We start from the raw sequence: 9,915 nt of genomic DNA, 5'->3' as shown, positions 1-9,915 counted from the left end.
AAGTTGAGGAATGGACAACAAACTACGTGTAGCAGAGGGAACTCGGAGGACATTAGAAAGATGCAACGTGGGAAAATTGTATGCAAGGAGAGAGGCCTGACCAACATGGGAGATGCGCATACCTGCTCCACTAGCGGTGTGCACCTGATCATGACGACGATATGTCTCCTGAGTAGAGAGCTTGCCCATCTCGCCGGTGAGGTGGTTGGTAGCTCCAGTGTCCATGTACCACGCAGGATCGATGGAGTAAGACGGAGTGCGGCCATGATCATGACTCGTCACCACGGCGGTAGCCTGCTTGTCATTCCCCTTGCCATTGTTACCGAGGCCCAGAAAGTCTTGCTTCTAGCGACGATGACAACGAGAGGCAATGTGACGCTCAAGGCCACACAATTGGCAAGCCTGCGGCGCACCACAGGAAGAACAACACGCCACCGGCCGGTTACCACCCGTGATGGTCAGAGCATTGCCCCGCGAGGCCGGTTGTGAGGACGGCGCCGGTCTGCCACCTGAAGATGATGACCTCAGGGGTTTACCACGAGTCGCAGCATTGGCGGCGGCGAAGCCGGGAGAGGCGCGGCGCGCCTTAATGCGCTGTTCACGACCAAGGAGTCGTGCATAGAGCTCACGAGGTGGGAGCGGATCATCACGGCCATGGACATTCTCAATGAGATTGTCATAATCATCATCAAGCCCGTTAAGCATGAAGGTGGTAAACTCCTCATCCTGCAGCGACTGACCAACTGAGGCCAACGTGTCAGCGAGACCCCGCATCTTGTTGAAGTAGTCCGTGATGCTGAGGTCACCAAGCTTAGTCTCACCCAGCTCGGTGCGTATAGAGTGAGCACGCGCCTGAGACTGAGAGGCGAAGCTGGTGTGAAGCGCCGCCCACGCCTCCCGGGACGTAGTGGCGAAGATGACCAGCGACGAGACGCTAGGAGTGAGCAAGGACTGGATGGCGGAGAGGATGGCCTGATCCTGGGCCACCCATGTGTGATACGCCGGGTGATGAGGGGGCGGACACGGGATGGATCCGTCAACGTAGCCCTCCAGATAGCGACTCCGCAGAAGAGGCAGCACTTGGGCACGCCAGGACAAGTAGTTGTCTTGCGCGAGCTTCACCGACAGTAGATGCGAGAAGTAAAACGGCGACGACGCCGAGGCCGGATCAGCGTGAGCGTGTGGCGATGCATAAAGACCCATCGACGGGGCCGCCCCTGGATGCGCAGCCGACACCGAGTAGTGCGGGTAGGATCCAGGGGAACCAGCCGCTAGGGAACCGTAGGATGCCGCGACCGGAGCCACATGTGGCGAGGCAGTCGCAGCCCCTTGCGGTTGCTGAGATGGCGCTGGGTAGTGTTGGAGCTGCGCCGGGTAGGGGTTCGGCGGGGCCACCGAGTAGGGTTGGGGTGGCGCCGGGTAGTGTTGGAGCGGCACCGGGTAGGAGTTCGGCGAGGACGCCGAGTAGGATGGCGGCGGCGGCGCACCGTAGTAGTGATGAGGTGGCGGGGCACCGTAGGGCTGCTGTGGGGGCGGCACCACGTAGTGATGGGGCGGCGCCAGCCAGGACGAAGATGGCGGCGGCCCACCATGGTTCGGCGCAACAATGGCGCCCGCAGAAGGATCAGCTCCAGGGGGCACCGCAGCACTCGGGGAGGCAGCGCGATCACCCGATCCGATCGGGGAGTTGGGCGCCAGGTAAGCGCCATAGGCCATCGCAAAAGGCTGCGAGGCGAGAAACGGCGACGCAGGAGCAAGGGCCGGCATCGCGGCGGCGGGAGCGACAGGGGTCGGTGCGACGGCGGCGGTGGCAGTTGAAGACATCGTAACCTAATCTGATACCATGTAAAACATATGATTTGGGAACTGCTCGACACCCTAAACCAGGGTGTGGCTATCTCATTATATAGAGGTACCCAAGGGGTATAATACAACGTTACAGTATATTACAGAGGCTACGTATATACAGTCTAACAACGCGACGCGGGTTTGCTTCGGCTGGCGGGGGAGAAGAAAGGGGCGACGCGGTGGAGGTGGAAAAACTGCCCGGTGGCTTGAGCAGGGCAATACACCGGCCACAAATGTAAACCCACCATTTGGCTTGAATCTGTTGCTTCACATGATCTATGGATTTGGCATTGTTTTTTTGGTTTGTCGGGGTCTCTCAATGATATCGATGTTTTGCAGCGATCCCATCTATTTGCTCAGCTAGCTAGTGGCAAAGCTTCGTCTTACAACAATACCGTTAATGACCATGACTAAACCATGGGGTAATATCTTACCGACGGTATTTATCCTTCATGGTCAACATTTGTGAAGACCATTCGTGGGCCCAAAATAAAAAAAGCACAATTTTTTGTCGGAGCACAAGAAGCTTGCCGAAAGGTTATTGAGAGGGCATTTGGTATGTTACAAGCTCGGTTTGCCATTGTTCGAGGTCCTGCTCGCTTCTGGGATAAAAAATCTCTCAAAAATATCATGACTGCTTGTGTAATTTTACACAACATGATCGTTGGGGATGAGAGGGATTTGGGCTTGGAGTACAACTATGACAATGTTGGTAGCCGTGTGAAGCCTGCCAGGGATGCATTTCTTGAGACCTACCAGAAGATCGAGAAACATGATTCGCACAACCAACTCTAGCATTATTCAAAAATCGTGGATGTCGCCTAGAGGGCGGGGGGGGGGGGGGGATAGGCGCTTTAAAATAATTACGGTTTAGGCTTGAACAAATACGAAATAAAACTAGCTTTAATTTATCAAGCACAAAAGGTTAAAAAAAACTAGGCTCACCTATGTGCACCAACAACTTATGCTAAGTAAGATAAACAACTAAGTGATAGCAAGATATATAACATGAGACAGTAAGGCTATCACAAAGTAAAGGGCTCAGGTAAGAGATAACTGAGGCACGCGAAGACGACGATGTATCCCGAAGTTCACACCCTTGCGGATGCTAATCTCCATTTGGAGCGGTGTGGAGGCACAATGCTCCCCAAAATGCCACTAGAGCACCGTAATTTCCTCACGCTCTTGCAAAATGCAAGATGTTGTGATTCCACTAAGGGACCCTTGAGGATGGTCATCGAACTCGTACAAATAGCAACCCTTGGGGCGGTCACTGTCGGTGTCAAAACTGGCTGATCTCGAGTAGGGGGTCCCAAACTGTGCGTCTGAGGATCGAAGGTAACAGGAGACAGAGGGGACACGATGTTTATCCAGGTTCGGGCCCTCTCTATGGAGGTAAAACCCTACGTCCTGCTTGATTGTATTTGATGAGTATAGGAGTTACAAGAGTCGATCTACCTCGAGATCATAATGGCTAAACCCTAGATGTCTAGCCTATATGAATTCTGATGATCTCTATGGAGTAAACCCTCAGGTTTATATAGACACCGGAGGGGCCTAGGGTTGTACTGAGTCGGTTTACAAAGGAAGGAAACTATACATCCGCACGTCAATCTTGCCTTCCACGCAAAGGAGAGTCCTATCCGGACACGGGGGAAGGTCTTCTACCTTGCATCTTCATGGCTCACCAGTCCGGCTCATAACACACGGCCCGGACACCGAGGACCCCCTAATCCAGGACTCCCTCAGTAGCCCCCGAACTTTCCTTCAATGACGATGTACTATCCGGCTTATGTCTTCGGCTTTGCAAGGCGGGTTCTTCATTATACTTCGGACTAACGACAGTCCGACTGCGACCTCAATGTTTCTGTCTTTTATATTCCTCCCTCTCATCGCTTTGATTTCCACACGCCGGGCGAATACGAACGGTCCATGTTTTTTTACAAATAATCCCCTCACCACGCTCGGACGGCATCTATATAAGGAGATGTAGATCCTCAAATGCCATCCCACACCACACAAAAGGAAAACCCTCAAAGCTAGCCACGAACAAAGCTCTCCAACATGGCCAGCGCCCCAGGCTCCTCTTCGCGCCCTCATCGCCGTTAAGAGGGTGATTGGCAAAGTTGCTTCGTGCCTCGTCTTTAGCTGAGCCGTCTCCAAACGCAGGTCTATCTCCCACTCGTAGATCTAGTCCCTGTTCAAGCGGATTGGCCTCAATCAGCAACGATGTGATGGCTGAGAATTTCCCCAACCCCAATAAGGAGGAGAGAGTGTGCTTCGTTCCATTCCTGCTATGGGGCCTAGGATTTCCAATCCATCCCTTTCTCAGGGGCCTATTGGACTTTTATGGCATCCAACTGCACAATCTTACCCCAGTTTTGATTCTGCACATCTCAGGCTTTGTTGCCCTTTGCAAACTATTCCTCAGCATCGAGGCCCATTTTGAATTATGGAAGAAGTTCTTTTGCCTCGTTCCCCACCATCGAGGAGGCTCCATATTTGAAGTGGCTGGCGCCAAAGTATGGCGCATAGCCGGATCCGGGTACCCCATTGGAACTCCCAAAGAGGTATACCCATAGTGGTCTTTAGAATGGTTCTATATAGACGATGTCCCACTGCCGGACCCGTACGGCGTGGCCTTCTAGAATTTTCCAGTGCTCCTTTAAAGAAGTGCCTAAATTGGCGTCCCCGAAGTCCCGAGGAGGAGGATAGTGCGGAGATAAAGAGGTTGGTCAGCAAGGTCAGGCTGCTAGCGATCTCTCGATAGTCGAGGTCATGGCTATTGCGATAAAAAGGTGTGTTTGGCCACTCCAATCTAGAGTAACTCCCTTATGTTGTTACAACGGGGAAGATGACGCGTCCCGCTACAAACGGAAGGGTCCGGATACCCCAGCCGAACTGGGCACAATCCTGGCCGATCTGTATAAGGGCGAGAAAGAAGATTTTCTCCGGCTAAACTGCCGGGAAGGTTATTCCATGTACAACCCCATTGAATGGGTAAGATTTCGATTGTCCATGTTATTTTATTTTTTGTTACAGATACTAATCATTTTTGCCCTTTGTTGCCACAAATAGTCATGGCGGAAGATGACCGAGGACGTCCACTGTCCTGCTGCACAGCCAGAGGATCATAACCGCGAAGAAGACCCTGGCTTTTGCGAGGATCCAGACATATATATAGAGTTCGATGATGGGGTATTTTATCAAGCGAGCCTTGATCGCTTGGAAGTGGCTATCACCACTGACTATCCTCGCCTCTATCCCTTCTGCATCGTGAGTATTCGGAGGGCTCTTACAGGGAAATCCCTATTTGCATTTTTATCTATTGTATTGATCTGGATTTTAATAGGATCGGCGCTCTAAGGACCGTACCTCCTCAAGGGCAGCCCCGACGCAAGGCCGTCGTTCAAAACGGAAAGGGACTGGAAGTGCTGCCGAAACCTCACAGTCTTCCAAGATGTATGTTTGCTTAATACATGCCTAGGCATGAGTCTGGATTGTTTAAAGTCTCCCTTTATCCTTGATGTCAGGAGGAGTACGCGACAGACAGTGGGAAAACGCCCAGTAAGCCGAATGTCCGCCAATCCGGTGCCGGACTCGCCAATCAAGACGAGAGCCCATGCAATGCAAGTTCTGCCTCCTCAAGAGGATTCAGATGATGTATCAGTCACGAATTCCAAAGTGGAGAGCGTGATGAATCACCGTCGACTAAAAGAGGCTATGCGCACTCCGGCCTTTTCCGAGCAAGAGTTTACCGCACTCAGCTTGGTGGATGCATATATCCGAGCCACTCGAGACAGTCTTGCCGGAGTCATTCAGCTATTCTCGAAGGATATACAGGTAAAAGTTGACGTAATTTTTTATAGTCATGTGCCAGTAGCCCCCGAGACTTGAAGCGGTGAGGTAAACCGATTTAAGGATCGCTATGACCCGCAGGTTCTCAAATAGAAAAATACCGCGCTATCCCAGGAGCTAGAAGCGAATAAGACACAGCTAAATGCTGTCACCGCTGAGTTGGCAGAAATGAAAAAGGACGCAATGAGTGCATCCAGGAAGAATAAACACGACGAGGGAAAAGACAAACTATCCAAAGAGATAGAGAGCTTAAAGGCTCAGTTATTGGCCGCTCAGAAGGAAAATGAGAAGCTGAAAGGCGGCATGTTCGGTATGTCTTCTTCTCTTATTTAGAACCATTCTAGGTGCCCATGTGTAATCCCTTAATTCGCAATGTCATGACTTTGTTGCCGCATGCTTGTTGACTGGTCGACCAGAGGAAGAAGTATCCGGATTTCAAGGTGACGTGTTGAAGGAACTTTCTGTGGTACATGATCGGGCCCGGAAAGCTATGAAGAGTATGGTGAAGGCTTTATGGCCATCTGATAACCCTCCAGAAAGTATGGAGGGCCTGGCAGACCTATTGAAGGGTGCCTGGCGCCGGTTCGAGCTATGGAAGACATTCGCCTGCCACGCAGGTGCACGAGAAGCCTGGGCCATGGTGAAGACATGTTTCACCAAACTGAATCCAAATCATATGGCCCGGGTGGGACCACAAGGATCAGACGGGAAGGAAATTCCAGTGAGCTTGGTGTATGACCAAGTGATGTTAGCTGCGAAGTATTCGTAGGAAGATTGTAAATTAGACAGTGTTATCCTATATACTTAAGAAGTTCACCCCCACTATCTAATTTATCTACACATGCAAGCTATCCACGTCACCCCACATGCCCCACACATTCCATCTCAGAAAAAAAATAGTGCGACACAACTTTTACTTAATCATTAATCGTTTGTTCTTCCACTAACACTTTTATTTATGGGATAGGGGAAAGGATCAGCTGTCCCTTGGTTGTTTGTTCTTCCATCTTCTATAGTAAATGAGTAGTCAAAGGGCCCGATGCATGGGTAACACAGTGTTTGATCTACACATCTCATTCTTCTCCTATTTGTAATTGAGTCGTCTCCACCAGAATTGAGCTCGGAGGTGTTTAGCCTCATCACCACACCGAGATGGATATTGATGCCACGCCTCAACGTCGACGGTGCTACGGTACTGACGCACGCCCACAGCGCCTCCCTGCTGCCCTGCTTCATCTTGGCCAAGTCACGACGCCATGCCTGGAAGGCGCCGCCGCACTCCTACAGCGCGTCCCTGGTGCCCCACGTCTGCTTCGCTTGGCCATGATGTCAGGCCTGGACGGCGCCGCTGCACGTCCGCTGCGCCTCACTACTCCTCGCTACAACTTCGGCCTGCCACGACGTTGCGCCTAGATGGCGCCGCCGCATGCCCGCAGCGCCTCTGGTGCTCCTCATTGGCTTTGCCTGGCCAACCATATCTGATCGTCCGCACCGGCTTTGACCGTCTGGCACTACCCTCGGCACCCACCCCACACCGTTTCAGCGCCATCAAGGATTGTGCCACTACCCGTCCCTTGGTCCCTCCTCCCTTTGCTTTGGTGTGGAGCTCAGCGAGCGAACAACATAGTGTACGCTGGGAGAGGGAGAGGAGAGGGTCTTTACAGTTCTGCTTGCCTCTTCCATTCTTATTCAGTTATCTCCATCAGACATCGCTAGCACCAACGGACATGGTTGTAAGCTATTCTCCTTGGCTATTATTTCGATGTGGTAGTTCTGCTTAGTAATGCACACGAACATATGATGTTTTTTACTTGCCCAGTTGTTTGCTTCGGATGCATTGTGAATTCCTGACTGATTGGTTTAATTCTAGGCTCATTCTTGCAGACGTTCAGGAATGATGATTGTTGTTGCTGTTCTCGGACAGTAGGTTTCAGCCATTGAGAAGTCCACATATAAACACAAGACTAACTTCATGTTGTATTTATTTATTTCACTGTATATCCCCTACTTCCTCTCATTTTTCCTTCTCTGTGAACATGTTTATTCAGATTTCAGAGGCAACAAATCAAATTTGAACATGTTTATTCATATTTTGGAGGCTACAACTCTGTTGATTTTTTATCAGATCTAATCACCACTTCACCATATAGTAGGTCTTTAGGTTTTTCTCAGTTATTGCATTTTGCAATTTCTGTCCAATGATTAATGGCGTGATGAACATAACAATGGCTCTTCGGGGGATAATTTAGTATTGACTGTATCGTTTTGATGGCTGCAATATTTATCTTTGTGGATATGAGTCGAGTTGGATTTCAATTGAAGCTAAAATTCCAGTTGAGTGGCACCAATATTTTTTGTTTGACAACTCCTCATCAATCTTCCTTTTGCCTCTTTTTTGTGAAATAATTAAATATTCCTTGAATTACTAAATTGCAAACTTCAAAGATTCAATAATCCATAGTAAAAAATAATATTCACATCAGTTTATATGCAGATGTTCCCGCCGCAACGCGCGGGGAATCATCTAGTAGATAGAATAGATAAGGAATAAGTTTATGATTGAGTGTATTAATCAACATGTACCTTTATCCGAACATGTAAAAAGTTTGCCATCGCAGACTTTTGGCTTTAACCTCCAAACCTAAAAATAATGGAGTGTTTCTAGATATTTTTCGAAAAGAAGCATTTATTATGTCCGGAAACTAGGCAACCAAGTCATTGTGCTCAAACAGACAAGAAGTTTTAGTTCGGGTTGTATGTTATATTACATATGTAAGAAACATCTTCCAAGAAAAATAGTTTCATTATGGGTTCCTTTCCTTGGGCTGGCATACTGTAATTACGCATGTCGCGGTGTTGGAGTGGTTACAATAATGTAACAATCTGTCGTTTGATTGCCGACCACTTATTCTCTTAAGAACGCTAGCTTTCGGCTTCACCCGTCTGAGGTACATGTCTGGTGACCCGGTTGTAACAATCATAGAGGTGCTCCCTTTATGCCCTAGCCGAACAATCGGGAATGTAGGGCATAAACAAAGGAGCCAGGCAACCCAGCTTGGCAAAAACTTAAGTCATAGAGGTGCATATAATGGCAAAAAGGATGTATATCAGCAAACGACACTTATATTGTGAGCTCCAGGCTCAAAATAATAATAAGCTTCGGTTAAAGAAGCCCCGAGTCATGATGGGATATATACATCTAAGGATGTGTACCCCTCAAGTGTTCGGTTTATCTGAACATATCATGGAAATCATACAAAAATGAGAAAACAAAAAATAGATGAAGAGGAAAAAAGGAACGAAAAAGAAGTAATGCCGGACTTATGCATAGAATTTTCGGAGCCGAGCAACGTTCCATGGATTTGGCTTGAGGCGGTTATCCGATGCATTACGAAGGCGGTAGGCTCCTCCTGTGAGAACTTCATCGATAATGAAGGGACCCTCCCATTAGGTTTGAGTTTGTCCTTTTTCTTCTCCGGGAGGCGTAAAACAAGTTTACCGATATTATAGGTCTTGGCCCGCACTTCTCTGCTTTGGTATCTCCAAGCCTGTTGTTGATAGAATGCGGAACGGGCTTTTGCAACATCGCGCTCCTCCTCCGGGCCATCTAGGTCGTCCTGCCGATCAAGCTCAGCTTCTCTCTCTTTGTACATGCGCACTCGAGGTGAGTCATGAATAATGTCACAGGGCAAGACAGCCTCTGCGTCGTACACCATGAAGAAGGGTGTGTATCCAGTCGTACGATTGGGCGTTGTCCGCAGTCCCCAGAGTACGGAATCAAGTTCCTCGACCCAGTGTTTATCTGACTCCCGTAGGGATCACACTAGTCTGGGTTTAATGCCGCTCATTATTAGGCCATTAGCCCATTCGACCTGACCGGTTTTTTGAGGGTGATATAAGAAGGCGTAATCGAGCTTAATGCCCATGTTAGCACACCAGTTTTTTACCTCATCGGCTGTGAAGTTAGAGCCATTGTCAGTAATGATGTTGTGTGGGACACCATAACGATGCACAATGCCAGATATAAAGTCAATCACCGGCCCAGCTTCTGCCATTTTTACTGGTTTGGCCTCTATCCATTTAGTGAATTTATCAACCATAACCAGCAAATATTTCTTTTTGTGGCTTCCCCCTTTAAGGGGTCCGACCATATCTAGCCCCCAGACCGCAAAAGGCCAAGTAATGGGGATTGTTTTTAGGGCGGTGGGT

General features: G+C 49.2%; 1 protein-coding gene across 1 annotated transcript; it reads right to left on the bottom strand.

Annotated features, from left to right (window-relative positions):
- Window positions 1-345: 345 nt before the first annotated feature.
- On the bottom strand, window positions 346-1,824 carry LOC147968041 (uncharacterized). Its single transcript, XM_087523365.1, has one exon. The coding sequence runs from the start codon at window positions 1,822-1,824 to the stop codon at window positions 346-348; it is 1,479 nt and encodes a 492-aa protein (XP_087379491.1).
- Between the last annotated feature and the right edge of the window lie 8,091 nt (window positions 1,825-9,915).

This window comes from Triticum urartu, chromosome 5A (assembly GCF_056163025.1).
Source record: "Triticum urartu cultivar PI428250 chromosome 5A, HENAU_Tu73, whole genome shotgun sequence".
NCBI lineage: Eukaryota > Viridiplantae > Streptophyta > Magnoliopsida > Poales > Poaceae > Triticum > Triticum urartu.
Note: the sequence above shows the minus strand (reverse complement) of the source record. Positions and strands in the feature narration are given on the sequence as shown.

Bases quoted from the DNA above. Each gene is read 5' to 3' on its own strand.
- LOC147968041 (XM_087523365.1), bottom strand. From the start codon at position 1,824: ATGTCTTCAACTGCCACCGCCGCCGTCGCACCGACCCCTGTCGCTCCC.